The 23,434-nt window shown below is 34.9% G+C and overlaps 1 protein-coding gene across 2 annotated transcripts in view; it reads right to left on the bottom strand.

Moving 5' to 3' along the window:
* The window catches only part of Itfg1 (integrin alpha FG-GAP repeat containing 1), a 247,457-nt gene that overhangs the window by 117,153 nt on the left and 106,870 nt on the right, over nt 1-23,434 (bottom strand). For both annotated transcript variants that reach the window (XM_074056051.1, XM_074056050.1), the window contains exons 9-10: nt 17,435-17,529; nt 15,033-15,205 (exon numbers count right to left, since the gene is read on the bottom strand). In XM_074056051.1, the coding sequence (XP_073912152.1) occupies nt 15,033-15,205; nt 17,435-17,529 (268 nt within the window). The remainder of the gene's footprint in view (nt 1-15,032; nt 15,206-17,434; nt 17,530-23,434) is intronic.

Genomic DNA, 23,434 nt, shown 5'->3' with positions numbered 1-23,434 from the left:
ATCAAATCTCAGTTCTGCTTTGTTCCCTTCTGTGATCAAGGCAATGAGCTGAATAAAGATATTTTTCTAGACCACAGCACCAAAGAAAAAAGATAAAATAATGTAAAGGGGTAGGAGGGAAAGAACAGGAGGATGGATCTAGAAGTTCCTTCACTGGTCCTAATGTAAGCTTCGAAAAAATTAACAAGTAAACAAAAGCTAAGATAACAAAAGGAAATTTACACTATGGATAAAGCACAAATCCTGTGTCTTAGAGAACAGAGCAAAGTGATCTGTTACAAACAGTCAGATTAGCATCAGTTTTTTTATAGCAAAAGTGAATATTAAAAGTTAATGGTGAATTATCTTTAAGGATAATAAAACAAAACTGTTTTTGTTTTACTATACACAGGCAAATATGCATGCAGTACGAAAGAAAATAAAGCAAGTTTAGCAGGCAAAAAAAGATCTCAAGAGTCTGCGGACTCTTCTTGATGGAGTCAATCAATAATGTATCCAGAAAAATGATACATTATGTTAGTTAAGGAAATTTGCAATTCTCATAGCTAAATATAACTAATTGAAGCAACAGAATGAGAAATTCAGTCCATCAACTGATATATCACGGAGGGCAGTGACTAGAGTTGGGAGAGAGAACAGAAAGCATGCAAAAATTCTTGTCTTAGGTTTTAATTCCAGCAGTTCATCAAAACCAAAGTTCTGGCATATTTATTAAACACTTAAAAATAAGTACCACAATAAAAGTGAATTTTATAATTCCCCTTAGTAAGTATAGGTTGAACATCCAACATAGGCAGAAAAGGAAAACAAAACAAAACAAAACAAGAAAAGCATAATGAACACAAGACATAAAATGGCAAGAAACTCCCAGCAGTGTTTTGAGGCTCAAGAACATATAAAGTCAAAACTCATCAAATAGTATATACAAAACCTTTGTATGTCACGGAATATAAATATAAAATTTACTTGAATAGAATGCTATAGAAAAGTTGAAAATAAAATAGAACAAATGCCTGGTAAATGCTGAGGAAAAAAAAAGAAATAGAAATTATAATAGTATGTTAAAAAAGAATTTGAACATTAAAGGGAAAAAACCTAGATATTTCATTATTAATAATAGAAGGAAGACAAAGCAGTCATCCAATCTTATGCAAGTTTAAATGCAAGCATATAAACCAAAATTGACACAGAGAGGAGCTGATAATTATGTACTTTTATAGTAGAGGAGTAACATCCTTTAAAAACTATACAGCAGATTTGGTTTGTTGGCATATGCCTATAATTCCAGCTACTCGGGAGGCAGAGACAGGAGGATCATGGTACAAGGCCAGCAGGAGAACACATTAGTGACACCCTATCTCAAAAGCAAGTCAGTTACAGTGGTTCATACTTGTAATCCCAGCTACTTGGGAGGCAGATACAGGAAGATTAGAGTTTGAGGCGAGTACAGGCAAAGTTAGTGTTAGACTCATCTGAAAAACAAAATAAAAGCAAAAGGACTGGAGACGTGGCTCAAGCACTACAGAGCTTGCATAGCAAGTATGAGGAACTGAGTCCAATCCGCAGTACCACACACACAAAAAAGTTTGCAATAAAAAAGGGTAGACAGAGGATTTAAATAATATAATTAATGAGAACAATGTTTCAAATAACCATTGTCAAAGGCCCAGAAAAATATCAAGTTTCTAAAAATGTTACAATAAGTCACGTTATATTTTCAATACATTAACTTCAAGAATAAACAATAAAATAACAAAAATACAATAATAAAAAGCAACTTTCCAAACATATGTAAACATTTAAAAATACTTTTCTAAACAAGTCTATGGTTAAGAAAAAATTAAAATAAAAATGAGCAATGAAAGCACCAAATATCAAAATATGTAATCAGAAGCCAAGTATGTTTACAAATGTACATTGATTTATAAATCACATTGGTTATAAATATTTAGTTCTGAAAACATTTATTAGAAAATGAGAAAACAGGAAAAAAAATCTACTAGCTTATGGGCTTGGGGATGTAGCTCCCTGGCCCCTAGATACATAAAAATAAAATCAATGAAAAAAACCTGAAAAATAAGAAATCAAAATAAACCTAAAGAAAGCAAAGCACTAAGAAAGTAAATTAAAAAAAAAAACATAGCATAAAATACTCATTGAAAATTTATCTTTTCATTAAAAGGAAAACTGATTCAATAGATCATTGTAATAGTTAAGAAAAATACAAGCACGAATGAAATAAAACAGATAATTAAAAAAAAGGTAATCAGCACTATAAACATGAAGGGGTTATACTGACAGATTTGGAGGAAGTTAAAAAAATATTTTAAAAAAATCCACTATGCCAATAAATTTAGTGTGCAGGAGTAACTGTTAACAGTTTGACTAGAAAGTGAACACTGATAGAGTAAATCATGTACCCTCTGCCTCTCAATTTACAGAGTCTGCCAGTGCTTTATTTTGCTGTCTACAGTTTCCCTCATAACTAATCAGAGGATTCCTTTTCATTTTAGTATAGGATCAAGAATAGACAATCTTATTATAGAAAAACTTTCATCTTTATAAATCCCAGCTACTGAAGCTGGAGTTGGTTGGCAAATGAAGATTAGTCAACACAGCAGTCTAAGTTCTTCAGTGATGATAAAGAAGGAGTCATCACAGAACAAGATTTCCAAACACGATCAGACTCCCATCTATTTATTTGGGAGGCGGCGACTGGGAGGATATCCCCCTGGATCCAGGCAAAAAATGAAAGACTCTACTGAAAAATAACTAAATCAAAAAAGGGCAAAGGGTGTGGTTCAATTGGCAGGTGCCTACTTAGCAAACTCAACCAAGCCAAAACCAAACCAAACCAAATCAAACCAAACCGAACAACAACAAACACAAATCCAAACATATTGTGCCATTTTAATCTTATGACAACCTATTGGGCTCTTTAATTATCCTACTTCATTTGAGATAGGAAAGCTCGTAAATGAGTCAGTATGACCAGAAGTAGTGTAAAATGAAAGTCAAAAGCCAAAAGATATTCTACCTTGAATTGTGGACATTGCTCAAATGCCAGGCAGTGGCCTAGCAAGGGTGTGGCCCTGCGTTCAGTACAGCAAAACAAAAACAAAAACAAACAAAAAAACACAAAGAAAGAAGATTACCATACAAAATTTGACTAAAAAATTTACACATTGCATATTTCAGCTCTAGAAGCAGTAATGAATTTTATTAAATCAAACAATAAGGTGGATATGATTCTTAAATTGAGTATCCTTTTTCAATTTTGAGAAAAAACGTTTTACAAAAATAAACTTGTTCTACTTCTATGTGCAATTTTATAAAATGCCTAAGCAAACATTAAAAGTCTCCAAGAAACTGTGAATGTAGTGACAATTCACCTACTAGAGCTGTTAACTAAATATTAGTTAATGATTAAAGTCATAGGGCTTAATGATGTAGGTTGTAAGGTTAAAAACAGGCTATCCTTCTTAGCAGCACTGGAACAGGTGGACATGCTAATTGTGGTTAGGTGACACTGCTAGCCAAGATTTATTTTGCTACCAAACTACCACCAAACATTCTTGACAGAATATGCATATTTGCAGGGTTTTTCTTTTTGCTAATCTTTTGTTGTAGATTAGGAAGCTTATTACATTTTTCACATCCATGGAAAAGATGATGAATAAATTTACTTCAAACAAATTATGAGTCATCTGATGTACAAAATATAAAAATAGTGAGATACCTAATTTAAAACAATGAACATTTTGATATTCTTCATAGTGAAAATGAAAAACAGTGGCCAAAAGTGTTCAGATAGATGTAGGCTTTCGTGCCTTTTAAAGCAGAACATCTGGAACATAAGACACCCTTCCTTGTTCAGTAAGAGTCAAAATATAAAGCTTTTTTTAAATTCTTTTCTTTTTTTTGGTGGCACTGGGGTTTGAACTCAGGGCTTTGTGTTTGGTAGGCAGGTGCTCTACCACTTAAGCCTCTGCACTGACCTGTAAAACTAAATCAATTTATAAAGCTGAGGATGTAGATGAAACGCAAATTATAATTTGCAGGGTTTTTTTTTTTTCTCTGACAAAGTCTCGGATTCCAACTTGCTTTTGATCATTTTTTATTCTCTCCATAATGTTGGCTTGAATGTGTTCCACTAATATAATCAATTATTACCTCAGGTTTCTGAATGACACAAGAGAATACTTGCTTGCACATAATCTCCTTTAAAAGCAAGTCATTTGAGTAAGGAGCTACTGCTATGGAATATATAGACTTTTCCTCTGTAGATCTCACAGAACTTAATGGATTAAATGTGTCTTTAACTTGCTCCTTTTCTTTTATCAGAATGAATTTTACTATCATCACTTTTATATCATCATTGGTAACCTATGCCAAAACCGTGTTATTTTTGCTTATCTACCACTTTCTTCCTTTTTTCTTAGTTGTTTTCTTATGGAGAAAGAAAAAGGATTCTGAGGAGTCCTGACTGCAACTTACTGTGTGCTACTAGATAAGTTTGACTGACTTATCTGAACCTATTTTTTTAAATATTTATTTTATTCATATGTGCATACAGTGTTTGTGTCATTTCTCCCCTTCCCCCCCATTCCCACCCCTTACGCCCCTCTTACCCCCCTCCTACCCCTTGCTACCAGACAGAAACTATTCTGCCCTTATTTCTAATTTTTTTAAAAAATTTTATTATTCATATGTGCATACAAGGCTTGGATCATTTCTCCCCCCCTGCCCCCACCCCCTCCCTTACCACCCACTCTGCCCCCTCCCTCTCCCCCCGCCCGACCCCTTCAATACCCAGCAGAAACTATTTTGCCCTTATCTCTAATTTTGTTGAAGAGCGAATATAAGCAATAATAGGAAGGAACATGGGTTTTTGCTGGTTGAGATAAGGATAGCTATGCAGGGCATTGACTCACATTGATTTCCTGTGCGTGTGTGTAACCTTCTAGGTTAATTCTTTTTGATCTCACCTTTTCTCTAGTTCCTGGTCCCCTTTTCCTATTGGCCTCAGTTGCTTTTAAGGTATCTGCTTTAGTCTCTCTGCGTTAAGGGCAACAAATGCTAGCTAGTTTTTTAGGTGTCTTACCTATCCTCACCCCTCCCTTGTGTGCTCTCGCTTTTATCATGTGCTCAAAGTCCAATCCCATTGTTGTGTTTGCCCTTGATCTAATGTCCACATATGAGGGAGAACATATGATTTTTGGTCTTTGGGGCCAGGTTAACCTCACTCAGAATGATGTTCTCCAATTCCATCCATTTACCAGCGAATGATAACATTTCGTTCTTCTTCATGGCTGTATAAAATTCCATTGTGTATAGATACCACATTTTCTTAATCCATTCGTCAGTGGTGGGGCATCTTGGCTGTTTCCATAACTTGGCTATTGTGAATAGTGCCGCAATAAACATGGGTGTGCAGGTGCCTCTGGAGTAACCTGTGTCACAGTCTTTTGGGTATATCCCCAAGAGTGGTATTGCTGGATCAAATGGTAGATCAATGTCTAGCTTTTTAAGTAGCCCCGAGATTTTTTTCCAGAGTGGTTGTACTAGTTTACATTCCCACCAACAGTGTAAGAGGGTTCCTTTTTCCCCGGATCCTCGCCAACACCTGTTGTTGGTGGTGTTGCTGATGATGGCTATTCTAACAGGGGTGAGGTGGAATCTTAGTGTGGTTTTAATTTGCATTTCCTTTATTGCTAGAGATGGTGAGCATTTTTTCATGTGTTTTTTGGTCATTTGAATTTCTTCTTTTGAGAAAGTTCTGTTTAGTTCACTTGCCCATTTCTTTATTGGTTCATTAATTTTGGGAGAATTTAGTTTTTTAAGTTCCCTATATATTCTGGTTATCAGTCCTTTGATGTGTAGCTGGCAAATATTTTCTGCCACTCTGTGCGTGTTCTCTTCAGTTTAGAGACCATTTCTTTTGATGAGCAGAAGCTTTTTAGTTTTATGAGGTCCCATTTACCTATGCTATCTCTTAGTTGCTGTGCTGCTGGGGTTTCGTTGAGAAAGTTCTTACCTATACCTACTAACTCCAGAGTATTTCCTACTCTTTCCTGTATCAACTTTAGAGTTTGTGGTCTGATATTAAGATCTTTGATCCATTTTGAGTTAATCTTGGTATAGGGTGATATACATAGATCTAGTTTCAGTTTTTTGCAGACTGCTAACCAGTTTTCCCAGCAGTTTTTGTTGAAGAGGCTGCTATTTCTCCATCGTATATTTTTAGCTCCTTTGTCAAAGACAAGTTGGTTATACTTTTGTGGCTTCATATCTGGGTCCTCTATTCTGTTCCACTGGTCTTCATGTCTGTTTTTGTGCCAGTACCATGCTGTTTTTATTGCTACTGCTTTGTAATATAGTTTGAAGTCAGGTATTGTGATACCTCCTGCATTGACCTTTTGACTGAGTATTGCCTTGGCTATTCGTGGCTTCCTGTGTTTCCATATAAATTTCATGGTAGATTTTTCGATCTCTTTAATGAATGTCATTGGAATTTTGATGGGAATTGCATTAAACATGTAGATTACTTCGGGGAGTATCGACATTTTTACTATGTTGATTCTACCAATCCATGAGCATGGGAGATCTCTCCACATTCTATAGTCTTCCACAATCTCTTTCTTCAGAAGTGTATAGTTTTCCTTGTAGAGGTCTTTCACATCTTTTGTTAGGTTTACACCTAGGTATTTGATTTTGTTTGAGGCTATTGTAAATGGAATTATTGTCATGTATTCTTTTCCAGTTTGCTCATTATTAGTGTATAGAAATGCTAATGATTTTTCTATGTTGATTTTATATCCTGCTACCTTGCTATAGCTATTCATGATGTCTAGAAGCTTCTGAGTTGAGTTTTTTGGGTCTTTAAAGTATAGGATCATGTCGTCTGCAAATAGGGATATTTTGACAGTTTCTTTACCTATTTGTATTCCTTTTATTCCTTCTTCTTGCCTAATTGCTCTGGCTAGGAATTCCAATACTATGTTGAATAGGAGTGTAGATAGTGGGCATCCTTGTCTGGTTCCTGATTTTAGAGGGAATGGTTTCAGTTTTTCTCCGTTAAGTATAATGCTGGCTGTATGTTTGTCATATATAGCTTTTATAATGTTGAGGAACTTTCCTTCTATTCCTAGTTTTCTTAGAGCTTTTATCATTAAATGATGTTGGATCTTATCAAAGGCTTTTTCTGCATCTATTGAGATGATCAAGTGGTTTTTGTCTTTGCTTCTGTTAATGTGGTTTATTATGTTTATTGATTTTCGTATGTTGAACCACCCCTGCATCCCTGGGATGAAGCCTACTTGGTCGTGGTGAATAATCTTTTTGATGTGTTGCTGAATTCGGTTTGCCATTATTTTGTTGAGGTTTTTTGTGTCAATGTTCATTAAGAAGATTGGCCTATAGTTCTCCTTTTTGGAAGTGTCTTTGCCTGGTTTTGGGATAAGTGTAATACTGGCTTCATAAAATGTGTTTGATAGTTTTCCTTCCCTTTCTATTTCATGGAACAGTTTAAGGAGGGTTGATATCAGTTCTTCTTTAAAGGTGTGATAGAATTCAGCAGAGAATCCATCAGGTCCTGGACTTTTCTTTTTGGAGAGACTCTTGATTGCTGCTTCAATTTCATTTTGTGTTATAGATCTATAATTTCCTCTTGGTTCAGTTTTGGATGATCATATGTATCTAGAAATCTGTCCATTTCATTAAAATTTTCAAATTTATTTGAATAAAGGTTCTCAAAATAGTCTCTGATAATTTCCTGGACTTCCATGGTGTTTGTTGTTATCTCCCCTTTTGCATTCTGATTCTACTAATTTGGGTTTTTTCTCGCCTCATTTTAGTCAGGTTTGCCAGAGATCTATCGATCTTGTTTATTTTTTCAAAGAACCAACTTTTTGTTTCATTAATTCTTTGTATGGTGTTTTTGGTTTCTATTTTGTTGATTTCAGTTCTTATTTTTATTATTTCTCTCCTATTTGTTTTGGGATTTGCTTGTTCTTGTTTTTCTAGGAGTCTGAGATGTATCATTAGGTCATCAATTTGGGATCTTTCAGTCTTTTTAATATATGCACTCATAGCTATAAATTTTCCTCTCAGGACTGCCTTAGCTGTGTCCCATAGGTTTCGGTAGGTTGTGTTTTCATTTTCATTGACTTTCAGGAACTGTTTAATTTCCTCTTTTATTGCATCGATGATCCATTCTTCATTAAGTAATGAGTTATTTAGTTTCCAGCTGTTTGCATGTTTTTTGTCTTTACTTTTGTTGTTGAGTTCTACTTTTACTGCTTTGTGATCAGATAGTATGCATGGTATAATTTCTATTTTCTTGTATTTGCTGAGACTTGCTTTGTGCCCTAGGATATGATCTATTTTAGAGAAGGTTCCATGGGCTGCTCAGAAGAATGTATATTGTGTAGAAGTCGGATGAAATGTTCTGTAGACATCAAGTAGGTCCATTTGATCTATTGCATATTTTAGATTGGATTTCTTTGTTGATTTTTTGTTTGGATGACCTATCTATTGATGATAATGGCGTGTTAAAGTCTTCCACAACCACTGTGTTGGCGTTTATATATGCTTTTAGGTCTTTCAGGGTATGTTTGATGAAATTGGGTGCATTGACATTGGGTGCACACAGGTTGATGATTATTATTTTCTTTTGCTCTATTTCCCCTTTTATTAGTATGGAATGTCCTTCTTTATCTCGTTTGATCAATGTAGGTTTGAAGTCTACTTTGTCCGAGATAAGTATTGCTACTCATGCCTGTTTTCGGGGGCCATTGGCTTGGTAAATCTTCTTCCAGCCTTTCATCCTTAGCCTATGCTTATTTCTGTCAGTGAGATGGGTCTCCTGTAAGCAACAAATTGTTGGATCTTTCTTTTTAATCCATTTCGTCAAGCGGTGCCTTTTGATGGGTGAATTAAGTCCGTTAACATTAAGCGTTAGTACTGATAGGTATGTGGTGAATCCTGTCATTTAGTTGTCTTAGTTGTTTGAAGGTTTGATTGTGTATCTAAGTTGAGGTTACTCTCTACTTTCTTGCTTTTTCTTTTCCTGTGGTTTGGTGCTGCCTGTCTTTTCATGGTTAAGTTGGGTTTCACATTCTGTGTGCAGAAGCCCTTGAAGAATCCTTTGTAGTTGTGGCTTTGTGGTCACATATTGTTTTAGTTACTGCTTATCATGGAAGACTTTTATTGCTCCATCTATTTTGAATGATAGCTTTGCTGGGTAGAGTATCCTGGGGTTGAAGTTATTTTCATTCAGTGCCTGGAAGATCTCACCCCACGCTCTTCTTGCTTTTAATGTTTCTGTTGAGAAGTCTGCTGTGATTTTGATGGGTTTACCTTTGTATGTTACTTGTTTTTTCTCTCTTTCAGCCTTCAATATTCTTTCCTTCGATTCTGAACTTGTTGTTTTAATGATGATATGTCGTGGGGTAGTTCTATTTTGATCTGGTCTATTTGGTGTCCTGGAGGCCTCTTGCATCTGTATGGGAATATCTTTCTCTAGATTTGGGAAATTTTCCGTTATTATTTTGTTAAATATATTAGGCATTCCCTTCGCTTGCACCTCTTCTCCTTCTTCAATGCCCATGATTCTCAAGTTTGGTCTTTTGATGGAGTCAGTGAGTTCTTGCATTGAGTTGTTTAATTAATAGTTCTTCGGTTTTTCCTTTAATTACCATTTCATCTTCAAGTTCTGAGATTCTGTCTTCTGCTTGTTCTATTCTGCTGGATTGGCCTTCCGTTTTGTTTTGCAGTTCTGTTTCGTTCTTTTTTCTGAGGTTTTCCATATCCTGGCTGTTTTCCTCTTTTATGTTGTCTATTTTTGTCCTGAGTTCATTTATCATCTGTTTATTCATCGTGTTCTCTCTTTCACATTGGTGTTTATACAGTGCGTCTATGGTTTCCTTTATTTCTTTTGTTTTTTCAAATTCTCTATTTTTGTTGTCTTGGAATTTCTTGAGTGTCTCCTGTACATTTTGGTTGACCCTATCCAGTACCATCTCTATAAAATTCTCTTTGAGTACCTGTAGCATGTCTTCTTTTAAATTATTCTTGTGGGCTTCATTGGGTCCTTTGGCATAGTTTATCTTCATTTTGTTGGAGTCTGGATCTGAGTACCTGTTTTCTTCATTCCCCTCTGGTTCCTGTACTAATTTTTTGCTGTGGCGAAACTGGTTTCCCTGTTTTTTCTGTCTTCCCGTCATTGTCTTTGGTGTTGTTACTGTCCCTGTACTGTGTGCAATTAAGTATTTTCTAGCTTGTAATAATAACAATGGTAATATTTAGACTGGAAGGGTGAGCTGAGATGGAAAGCAAGAAGTTAAAGAAATGGGAAAAACAAATACACAGACTGGAGGGAGAAAACAGAACAAGGTTTCAGACAAGAAGATTTCAAAGGTATAAACAGGGAGCTTTAGTGTACTAATCGACAGTAAGCTGAACAGACATTAGAGAGACAGAGAGAGGATTGAAAATCAAAAATAAAAAAATAAAGGTAAGAATAAAAAAAAATAGCTAAATGGAAGAAAAATCTATTTATAAAAATGTATTAAAATAAAATGAAAAAATAGAAAATTTAAAAAAACCAAAAACCCAAAAAACCTCCACGTTCAAATGCAGTGAAGTCACAGTCTCCAATCCTGGAGTTGGTGCCTCAGATGTTGTTCTGTAGTTGTCTCATCAAAGGGACGCATAAAGAAGAACAAAAGTACACACACATGCACAAAAATAACCCCACCAAGTGTCCCAAGTTCAAATGCAATACAGTTTCAGTAAGTTTTTCAGCTTGCAGGTGTAATTTGGTTGTTCTCTCATCAAAGGTAGGGAGACAAAGAAAAAAAAAAGTGTCTGGAGACAGTTCTGAGAATGGTTTCTGCAACTGTGGTTTGCCTGCCTGCTGTTGTCAGCCTGCTGTTGCTGGAGGCGTTGTTTATGCAGATCTCTGGGGTGAGCTTAGCACTCACCTGGACCCGCAGGCTTTGTATCTGAGCCTATTTTGATACTTACAATTTAAAGGTAATATCCCTAAAAATTATTTGCAGTAAAATCACTCTCTAAAGTAAAGCCATCTCTTCTACTTATTTACTGGAATTTAACAAGGTTTTGATGTTCTTGTGGCTGATATTCAGTTTGTTCTTTGATGCCAAGGACCTTTTTATTTTTTAGCTACTTCTAAGTTTGGATCTCCTATAAAAGCCTAATGGAAGGGGAAGTTTGCTACAGTTTCATCTAATGACTTCCAACTTATTGAACAATAAATTGGTTGTATCCAATGAAGGTAACATGGAACAGTCAGATAAAGATTAGAAGTCATATTGTTATGCATAGCTACTCAGTTAAATTTCAAAATAAGGAGAAAATATGCATTGTATGCACCTGACACAATGATAAAACATTAAAAAAACTTCCGGATTATAATATCATTGTTAAACAAATAGGTTTTTATTATGAACAAATTAGAATCTATTCTAACATGATGTAGAACACTAAATATTTTTTTCAAGTTTTTGTATAGAACCCAAAGAGCAACTCTAAATTATAATTTAAATTTAATTTGACCTATCACATTAGGATATTTAAGGCAGCACTAAGTAGGGAAAATCTAATGGAGGTGCAAAATAAATGCTCCAATATTTCAAATATTAGACAAAAATTACTGGAAGTCAAATTTCCCATTTTTTATTGTTTTCTAGCAACTTGTTAATTAAAAACTGACAGTAATTAGAAATTGTAAGGACAAGATTAATTAGATAAATGGTACCCAAATATTCCTTATTATAACTTCTGTTCTTTAGTTTTTCATTTCATAGTAAAGACTGATGAAACAAAATATCTTTTCAGTTCCATCTTATAAATGAAATTAAAAATTCTAAAAATAGAATTATATTTTACTATTGACCTAAGAGCACAATTGGAACAATATTACTTTGCTTTTCTTCTCTCAAACATGTTTGTTCAGAGAGTAAGACAACATGACCGTACAGAGCATGACCACAGCAAAGGCAAGCTGGAGCACTGGGAGCCCCAGCCGGAAAGGAACCAGGGTTTTCAGTCTGTTGCAGGGCAGTAGTATCTCTCATCATGCTGTGTAGAGTTACTTGCTGCCTCCAGAAAATGTCATTAGCAAATATCTTTTCCTTGTAAAATAATCTTAAAGGTTAACTTATGACAAATTAGGTGTTCAAAAAAAAAAAAACCCAAAACTAAGAAACTCAAGCAACCTTCATCCCAAAGCAAAACCAAAACTCCCACAACAAGTTAAACCATGGGTTCAGAATAAATCTCAGATTTATTGTTATCTGCATAGTTGCTCCCTACTTGATTTTGAAAATTTGCAGGAAAAAAAAAAAAAAAAGAAGACAGACTCCTTCAGGTAGCAATTCTTTAAACTAGAAATATTAATCAAACGCTATTCTCGGCAATATAGCAATCTTGAAATCAGTGTAAAAATTATAAATTGCTATTTCAACAAAAGTAAATTCATGTAGGACAGGATTCTAATGCACATCATGTCTCCTCTTATTCTATGTTTCTGAGACTTTATTATGTTGAATTTTCCTAGATACACAACTCCCTTCCAAGTAGGGGGCTATTTCTTATCTAGTTATCTTAATGAACACTAAGATATACTTAATTTATCCTCCAATTCTCATCTATCCCAAAAGAGCAGAAGAGAAACTCTGGGTTTTAAACAGTTACTTTTGGTTTTGCTTTGTTGAGGTAGGGTCTTGCTATGTAGGACAAGCTGGCCTTGAACGCTTGATCCTCTTGCCTCAGCCTCTGGAGTATTAGGATCACTGGGTGTGCTCACATGCTGCCCAGTGATATCCAGACTTTTATTAAAAGTATGATAGTCTTTATATGGTTTGCTGCCTCAGTCTCTCAAGTGGCTGAGATCACAGCTATTCGCCACTAGACTGCATACTTTTAAAAGGAATAATACTCATCTTCGATTTAGAATTTTTTTTGTTACATCCTATTTGCTTTACACACACAGATTATGATGGAAGTGGTGAATTTAACTAAGATATATTGTAAACACTTTGGTAAATGTCACAATGTTTCCCCAATACAACAAAAAATATAATAATTAAAAAAAAGACATTCAAATTTTAAATTAATGGTCTTAGATAAGCTTAAATAGATTCCCTTTGATTTTGCATTAATACGTTTTTTTCTTTTATTCATATGTGCATATAATGTTTGGGTCATTTCACCCCCCTTCCCCCTGCACCCTCCCTCTCCCCCCCCTAGCTACCAGGCAGAAACTATTTTGTCCTTATCTCTAATTTTGTTGAAGAGAGAGTATAAGCAATAATAGGAAGGACCAAGGGTTTTTGCTAGTTGAGATTAAGGATAGCTATACAGGGAGTTAACTTGCATTGCTTTCCGGTACATGTGTGTTACCTTCTAAATTAATTCTTCTCAAACTAACCTTTTGTGTAGTTCCTGGTCCTTCTCATATTGGCCTCTGTCGCTTTAAAGTATCTGCATTAGTTTCTCTGTATTGAGGGCAACAAATGCTATCTAGTGTTTTGGGTTTCTTACCTGTCCTCATACCTCCCTTGTGTGCTCTCTCGCTTTATGATGTGATCAAAGTCCAATCCCCTTGTTGTGTTTACCCTAGATCTAATGTCCACAGATGAAGGAGAATATACGATTTTTGGTCTTTTGGGCCAGGCTAACCTCACTCAGAATGATGTTTTCCAGTTCTATGCATGTACTTCTGAATGATAAGATTTCATTGTTCTTCATGGCTGCATAAAATTATAAATACCACATTTTCTTAATCCATTTGTCAGTAGTGGGGCATCTTGGCTGTTTCCATATCTTGGTTATTGTGAATAGTGCTGCAGTAAACATGGGTGTGCAAGTGCCTCTGGAGTAACCTGTGTCACATTCTTTTGGTTATATCCCCAGGAGTGGTATTGCTGGATCATATGGCAGATCTATGTTTAGATTTTTAAGAAGCCTCCAAATATTTCCAGAGTGGTTGTACTAGTTTAATTTTGCATTAATATTTAAGGGACATTCATTAACGATCTGTTAATATGAAAACTGGATTTTTAGATAAAGTTCTTTGGTGTTAAATAATGAGTTTGATTTTTTTGCTTGGGAAGTTATTCTGAATTATGAGTTTAGTAGGGAATGTGGATATAAATCATTACCAATTCCAAGGTCAACAAATGAATTAATGTTCAGAACAAATTATGGATAAATGATATAGGAGGTAAGAAAGAATAAGGCTCAAGAGATACAACTAGTTATAAGATGAATACAAAATAAAGTTAAAATTTAGGAATAGGCATATTTACTGAATCTACTAATTATGAATTTAACTAGGTAGTCTACCTACTGGTACTTCTTAAAAGAAAAAAGTGACTATAGCCTTCAAAATCACTGGTAATATAAATATATTCATATTTTATATACACAAACATTATCATCAATCATGTTGGAAGTTGCAATTCCATTATAAAACAAGCAAAAGTAAGATAATATCTATGGAAAGTAACATCAGTATGTGCAGAGTATCTTACGAAGTGATTACCTTAGTTCTACCTCATCTGTGACAGAGGTACAACTATTACTCTCATTTTACAGTTGAGGGGTTTAGCTGACCTGTCCAAGGTCACAGAGATAGTTCTGAATTGAGACTAGAAGAAGCCTAGCATCAGCTCTCAACCACCATGGTCTTTAGTCTCAAAATGTAACTGGGTCATTTGTCTATTAAAAAAAAACTTAACCTTTTTAAAAATCAAGTTTCGTTAAACAAAAAATCATTTTGTACTTCAGATTATCTGTTTAGTTTTGTTCTACAGAAGTTGAGTCCATGAAAGAGAACAGGTTTCTACGTAGTGGGATGAATTTGGGGCAAACAGGCAAACAGGAGCTGAGTTCATCTTCATGTTCCTTTCCTAAGGCACTGGGATACTTAGCTATCAGCCAGTTATGAATCACCACAATGAAGGACTTTCAACAGCATTTCTCACTTCATTTAATTTCCATACCTTCCAGATGTATTCTTTAGTATGGCAAGAGCATCTGGATAGCCATCCATGTTGTAGTCTCCAATATGAAGCGTGATTGGAATTGGTATCTCAGTTGGTCGTTCTTCAAGCACTAATGGCACAAAGCCCCAGAGTGTGCCCTTATTGCTAAAATCTTGTAGAACTGGAACCCACTACGGATTAGAAAAAAAGATTAGATTTCATATTTAGTTTAGAAAAGAAATCACAGTTTGTGAAGGAAATGATCCATTAAAAGTTCTCAAGATAAACATCATTTTACTTAACTTCTTTATTTCTACAATATGGTAGGGTATTATATTTTGGTGAACAGGTGACTGATACTATGGAAAAAAGTAGTCTCTCTTAGAATTTACCACTTGTCATCTTTGCTTGAACTGGAATACAAAGCTGTAGAAGGGTTTCCATAAAACCACACAACCTTAGGAATGAACTGATTTTAATATTACTCTAATTGAATTGGTCAATGAGCACATGATAAAAGCGAGAGCACACAAGGGAGGGGTGAGGATAGGTAAGACACCTAAAAAACTAGCTAGCATTTGTTGCCCTTAATGCAGAGAAACTAAAGCAGATACCTTAAAGCAACTGAGGCCAATAGGAAAAGGGGACCAGGAACTAGAGAAAAGGTTAGATTAAAAAGAATTAACCTAGAAGGTAACACCCACGCACAGGAAATCAATGTGAGTCAATGCCCTGTATAGCTATCCTTATCTCAACCAGCAAAACCCCTTGTTCCTTCCTATTATTGCTTATACTCTCTCTACAACAAAATTAGAGATAAGGGCAAAATAGTTTCTGCTGGGTATTGAGGGGGGGAGCGGGAGGGGGTGGAGTGGGTGGTAAGGGAGGGGGTGGGGGCAGGGGGGAGAAATAAACCAAGCCTTGTATGCACATATGAATAATAAAAGAAAAATGAAAAAAATAAAATAAAAAATAAAATGAAAGTAATGCACAAAAAAAAAAATTTGTGTCAGGTGGAATATTTTAAAGAACTAGAGCAAACTGTGACATCATTAATATTGATGTCCTTTCAGTTAGATCAACATAGGGAGATAGAACAGGATGATTCTCTCTTGTTCTCCTATTGTGAGTACAAGTTATTACCCTCAAAACAAGGAGCCCATGAGGCTTTCCAAATGCCAGGACTTACAAAGCTCTATCAGAAACTAACAGGTACTTCTCTGACAAGGTAAATGAACTCTTGACACCAAAATAGCTGAAAGCTCAATTCTTAGTAAATCCTTTTATTTCTATATTGATTAAAGTGAAGAGGACAGGATGATTTTAAAATAACTTTCTCTTCTGATTATATAAATCATCACTTTGATAAAAATAATAAAAACCCTAAATATTTTAAAGAGTGAAAATCATGCCAATAAAATTACAGAATGTGCCCACAATTAGGTGAGATCATTGTTGTTGACATATAAACTGGAGATGTCTGAGTAGCAGTAGGCACAGCAGTCTTGAAATGGCAGGATGTCAAAAATAACAGTTCATAATAACAATCACAAAAGAACTGTGTAACATTTATCTTCTTAGTGAGAGATGACCATATAATTTGAAAACATTCTTACTGCAGTCTGTCACTTGAAGACAGGCTATAATTACTAAATTTATTTATACTAAGGAACCAATAATGGGGTATTATTTCAACTAATGTTTTAAGTGATTTTAAAGTTAAAAACAGTTCAAGATAATAAAACTTATGGGCATTATGCTTTTAGAATGATGATTGTATGAAAAGTTGTTCTGTTTAGTGTCTGAATACAAAATGTGATGTTTCCTATTCAGAAGGTCCATAAAAGTCCGTATGTTATTCTATTCTTTATTACCCTCAAAAGAAAATAAAGCTGATTAATTCTACTAATGCCACAACCTTTCATTCTCATATTAATTCTCCACTGTGACTCAGATTCTAAATTATTTACCCATAAGCTATATATAAAAAGTCAGCATGAGAAAATGAAATAGATGTAGATACCACAAATAAAAGCAACATTAGCTCTGAGAACAGATACAATGTTCTTTTACACAGCCCTTCACTACAGTGTGGTTTGTCATATTTCTGGCATGTAACATTTGATTGTAGAATCCAGAATGGGTTTCCTTCACCAGAAATGATTAATTAACGCAGTACTTTTGACTTCAATAAATGAATGAAAAATATTTAACTGCCTTTTAAGTTAAAATGAGGAAGTCAATAACTTTAGATTTCTTTCTGTTCTAATTCTTCAGATACCTTTTTTAACCTCTGAAGATTTTTATGAGCCCATAACCTTATATATATACACACATATATATACATACATATATATATACATACACACATATCTGTCTATCTATATATATATATCATTTATCTATTTAAACTGATATACCTGTTTCGATCCAGATCTCATTAAATATATGGAGCTTTTCTGGCAGTTTTTATCTTCACAGCCTGGTAGCAAGTGATCTACGTGTCCATCTCCATCTGCCAAAAGAAATGTCAAGAGTCCATTAACAGCCACAAAATAAAGTGTTCATGTGCAGCAGATTGAAGTTCCTATTTGTGCAAAGAATGTATCAATTTATATAAAGATGAAATATTTGACACATGGCTGTATAATGAGTGGGACTCAAAGCAGAAATCACTGTGGCCCTTATTTATTAGCTGGACTGTGCCTTGTTTTAAATTGTAAACTTTTCAGCAGTTAAATAAGCAGTTTTGGAAGAAGATATTAATAATAATAAAAAATAAATTTTTTTGAGTGTTGAAAATTGAGCCCAGGGCCTTCAACATGACAGACAAGTTGCTATTATCACCAAGCTCAGTCCAAAAATCATCGAATTAAAAAAAGGTGGATTTTGACTAAATAATTACTTATGTTATTTACGTAATTACCACTGCTGCCATGGTGGGGGTGGGGGGAGAGAAGAATGTTATAACAACACATTATTATACTGCATAAGTTAAATGTAAGATTTATCTTCATAGATATTTTCAGGTGTTTTTTATTTGCCATGAACCTTGATCCAAATTATAAATCTCTGGCATCTAAAAAGCACCAATAAATTCTAACTTATAATAAAAAAGCAACAGGAAACAGATTTTCTTTACAACCAACTGGATTCGGCAAAGCTCCGAGGTGAGAAGCCTAGAGTCAACTCCTCTGGTGTTCCTTCTGTCCAGGTTCACAGATTTTGATTACCAAGAGCTAAATCTTTTCTGGAAACAATCATAATGGAATAGTCATTTTCATTTTAAATTTGGGGCCTGATTTTGTGTTGCTTTAGTCATCAATTAACATTCTATGGTTTACTCTGTCATTTCATTTGTGTTTAATTTGTGTTAAAGGTACTGTTTATGCTTGGAAAGACATAAAAGGACTACTAATGAAGACAATTTCTTCACTGTACAGATTTATACAAGAAGATACATAAGAAACAAACCCAGAAGGTCTCCAATAATGTATTTAAAAGTAAAAATAATTAGGTTCAGTGGGATAAAAATCTAGCCAATGGAAGCTGACTTCAATAAGGAAAAGTACATCTTTTTTTTTGAGGGGGGGGTACTTTTCTAGAACCGCTCAAGAGATTCAGTTCTTTTTTTTTCTTTCTGCAATACTAGGGTGTGACCTTGGTTACTATTACACTGTAAGGAGATATTTCAATATAACTCACTCCTGATTGGTGTGCAAACACTGGGTGATTCCAATTCAGACAATCCAACAATGAATAACTGCATAATCTAACTTCTGTGAGTATAAATTCTCTTTGCAGTATAAATTGTATAAGTGGAAATTACTGTTTCAGTCATGATAAGAAATTAAAAATTATAGTTAAATTGAAACTTTTTGATATTCTTAAAACTGAGGACCTCAAAGAGCTTTGATTATGTGGGTTGTATCTATGGCTATTTGTCATATTAAAAACTAAGACAGAAATACATAAATATTTTTAAAATGTCATTTTCATAAAAAATAACTTTTCTAAAATAAAGGTATTTTTGGAGGAGGAGGTAGTTGAACTCAGGGCCTCATGCTTGCTAGGCAGACACTCTACCACTTGAACTATAGCCCTTTCCCCCAACCCCGCCAGCCCTTCTTCATTTAGGTTTTTTTTTGGAAAGAGTCTCATATTTTTGCTTGACCCCAGGCCCAGATATCAATTCATCTATGTGTACTACTTTTTAAAAAATTTTTATTATTTTATTATTCATATGTGCATACAATGCTTGGGTCATTTCTCCCCCTTGCTCACACCCCCTCCTTTACCATCCACTCCACCCCCTCCCTCTCCCCCACAACCTCTCCATACCCGGCAGAAACTATTTTGCCCTTATCTCTAATTTTGTTGAAGAGCGAATATAAGCAATAATAGGAAGGAACATGGGTTTTTGCTGGTTGAGATAAGGATAGCTATGCAGGGCATTGACTCACATTGATTTCCTGTGCGTGTGTGTAACCTTCTAGGTTAATTCTTTTTGATCTCACCTTTTCTCTAGTTCCTGGTCCCCTTTTCCTATTGGCCTCAGTTGCTTTTAAGGTATCTGCTTTAGTCTCTCTGCGTTAAGGGCAACAAATGCTAGCTAGTTTTTTAGGTGTCTTACCTATCCTCACCCCTCCCTTGTGTGCTCTCGCTTTTATCATGTGCTCAAAGTCCAATCCCATTGTTGTGTTTGCCCTTGATCTAATGTCCACATATGAGGGAGAACATATGATTTTTGGTCTTTTGGGCCAGGCTAACCTCACTCAGAATGATGTTCTCCAATTCCATCCATTTACCAGCAAATGATAAAATTTTGTTCTTCTTCATGGCTGTATAAAATTCCATTGTGTATAGATACCACATTTTCTTGATCCATTTGTCAGTAGTGGGGCATCTTGGCTGTTTCCATAACTTGGCTATTGTGAATAGTGCCGCAATAAACATGGGTGTGCAGGTGCCTCTGGAGTAACCTGTGTCACAGTCTTTTGGGTATACCCCCAAGAGTGGTATTGCTGGATCAAATGGTAGATCAATGTCTAGCTTTTTAAGTAGCCTCCAAATTTTTTTCCAGAGTGGTCGTACTAGTTTACATTCCCACCAACAGTGTAAGAGGGTTCCTTTTTCCCCGCATCCTTGCCAACACCTATTGTTAGTGGTGTTGCTAATGATGGCTATTCTAACAGGGGTGAGGTGGAATCTTAGTGTGGTTTTAATTTGCATTTCCTTTATTGCTAGAGATGGTGAGCATTTTTTCATGTGTTTTTTGGTCATTTGAATTTCTTCTTTTGAGAAATTTCTGTTTAGTTCACTGGCCCATTTCTTTGTTGGTTCATTAGTTTTGGGAGAATTTAGTTTTTTAAGTTCCCTATATATTCTGGTTATCAGTCCTTTGTCTGATGTGTACGTGTACTTCTTGAATTAGTGGGATTACAGATGTGAGTTGTTATGCCTGGTTCATCTATTTATATTGGGTCTCGCTAACTTTTTGTCTAGGCTGGCCTTGAACTGAGATCCTTCCATTTTCTAATACTGGAGTGACTGAGATTACAGACATGAGGACACTTGGGTGATAGGTTCAAAATGTGAATAGTGTATTGGGAGGTGGTGGAACTGTGGAAGGTGAGGCCTGGATGGAGGAAGTAGATCACTTGGGGTGTGTCTTTGGGGGTTATATCTTAACCTCATCCTTTCCTGTTAGTGCTCCTCTCTACTTCCTGTCTTCCATGAGGTAAACAGTGTATTCCACCACAAACTACTACCCAAGAACATGGGGCCAAGCATCCATGAACTGAACTCTCTGAAACTGTGAGCCAAAATAAATGTTTCCTTTTTTAAGTTGTTCTAGACATTTGGTCATAGCTTCACAAAACTAGTACAATAAAACAGTATCAAAAGTTCACATTTGTTATCATGTTTTCTTTCATTTGTAGAATCCATATTTAAAGGAAAAAGGACATGAAAATAGAAGGGAATTTGGGAAGAGGAAAGGACCAGCAGGAGGGGATGGGGGGGATAGGGGAGCAAATAAAATCAAATAGGGGCAAATACAATCAAAGTACATTATTTACATGTCTGAAAATCATGATGAAACTCATTACTTTGTACAATTAAGAAACTGCATATGTAATATAATCACAATCTCATCAGAAAAGTCTTTAGGTATTAGGGCTTTAATAAAAAGTTTCCTACAATTGAAATTTTTGCTTGAAAGTTGAAGTTTCATCATTGGCATGAAATTTTATCAGTTGTTTTAAGTAACAAGCTCACTTTGTTCATTTTAGTGAAAATGACTATTAAATACCCAACGTGAACAACCGGCTTGCCTGTCAGTTGTTCTAAGGAAAATAGTGCTATGCGAAAATACAAAAAGTGGCCAGTTCAGCTTGCAACCCAATCACAATCATGCTTTCTGTCAAGTAGCCATCATATTTCGTGAACAGCAAAAATACTTTATGCATAGCTCTGTTTTTCCCACATAGAATATTGAAAAGATATAGACTGAAGGGTTGAGATTTAGTAAATTTATTATGTTTTGCTATTTCAACAAAAACATTCTGAAGTTCCTTCTTCGTTTTCCTCCTCCTTCATTTTAATAGTGTGACTGTATGGTGGTGAATAACAAAATCAATGCTAACAAAGTTTGGTGCTATTGCGTTATGTTATATTGTAAGCAGGTTTACCTACCATTGAGATTTTTAGTGTTATTATGAAAATAGTTATCTTGTAGACCTCCTGAAAAAGTTCCAGGCATTCTCCCACAGATCAGTACTCTGGAGACTACTTAGAAAATTGTTGCAAGACAGGTTGTACCAAAGACTGCATTATTAAATGTTTTGTTTTTGCCAATCTGATCCACAAAAATGGAGTCTTGTATCTTAATTTTTAGTTTCTTTATGAATGATGTTGCTGGTCTTGTGCTTGCCAATTTCTGGGAGCCCTTTCCAGACTAAGAAAAGTACTGTTGTCGGTGGTATATTAGTGTTTCTTTTATGACTTTTAAGCTTTGGCTCTACCAGGTATTTCCACTCCAAAGTTTTAACTACCTGTTGCCCCACCTCCATTCTGTTTTAGAGATTTTTACTATAAAAGTCTTTGTCCCACTCAATTACTGGGTGAGAACAATTTGATATGATTTTCAGAAAATAAATAATACCTTTTGTATTATTTATCTTTATCCAAAGATATATAGCTTGGCTAACACATGGGGTTACTGTGAGGATGAAATGTGAAAGAAATAATTTGGAAACAGCTATAAAGAAGTAAACATTAGTCCTATATATCCTCGTTCACTGGGACATACTGTGTACTGAGTACAAGGCTATACTGTAATTTGTAGGTAGGCAACAGAATAAAAAACACATTAACTCCGAAGGACAGAGAATTTTTTTCTTCATGGTTTTTACTTCAAGGATCCACTGCACTCTTCCAGTTGATACACTGAAACACTTGATCATGAAAAATGAAGGTAGAAATTTAGGATTTGAATGTTACTCTACAGTTGGAAGAAAAATCTTAAGTAGAATGAATAAAAATTTCGATTTGTAATCTGTAATTCTAAATTCAATTACAATAATAAATAGATGTTTCAATTACGGAGTAGAACAGGGCATTACAGCTAGAACAGGGCATTACAGCTTGAACAGGGAATAAGTCAAAATGTCACTTTCAGCAATCTAGAAATCTTCAGCCTGGAAAAGTTACTCCAGGATGACCGCAGCATAAACAAGATATAAATACGAAGTGATGTACCTAATTAATAGTAGAAAGTTTTAGAATTCAAGGCTTTCTTTAGGTTTTTAATATGTGGCATCCAAAAAATTTCTATATTAGGTCTCCAGATCAGCATTTGTAGCTAAAATGGACCCAGATAATAGGCAGAAATAACAGCCTTCCCATCACATGTCAAGAGATATAGGAGACATATGACAGATAACGCATTCACACATAAAACTACATTATTGTGACTCATTACTACTATAAAGCCAGAAGTACACACAACACAAATGTTCAAAATTACCAAATATTCATTTCCTTCCTCTTAAACTTATGAATATCACTCACATCTTTCAGAAAAGCACAAAAATTATTAGTAAGAGAGAAATTATTGTACCAGAAATAAACTGAGTATGATACAAAAATTATTGTAATAACCCTATTAGGTTTCAGAATTTAAAAATAATGAGTATTAAAATACATGACATGCCTGAAAATATATAGATACTTGATTTTAAAATACTCCTAACCCAAATTATAATAAGAACTTTATCAATCAAAAAAAAGATGATCATACTATCTAGATTATGTGAAAAGAGTAAATTTCTTTAAATATTCATATCTAAATGACTGAATTATGACTCTGTTCATGACTGTACTTACTCTGCTTCAGATGTTAAATAGAATATGGCTGA

The sequence above is a fragment of the Castor canadensis genome, chromosome 15, assembly GCF_047511655.1.
Source record: "Castor canadensis chromosome 15, mCasCan1.hap1v2, whole genome shotgun sequence".
NCBI classification, from domain to species: Eukaryota; Metazoa; Chordata; class Mammalia; order Rodentia; family Castoridae; genus Castor; species Castor canadensis.
Note: the sequence above shows the minus strand (reverse complement) of the source record. Positions and strands in the feature narration are given on the sequence as shown.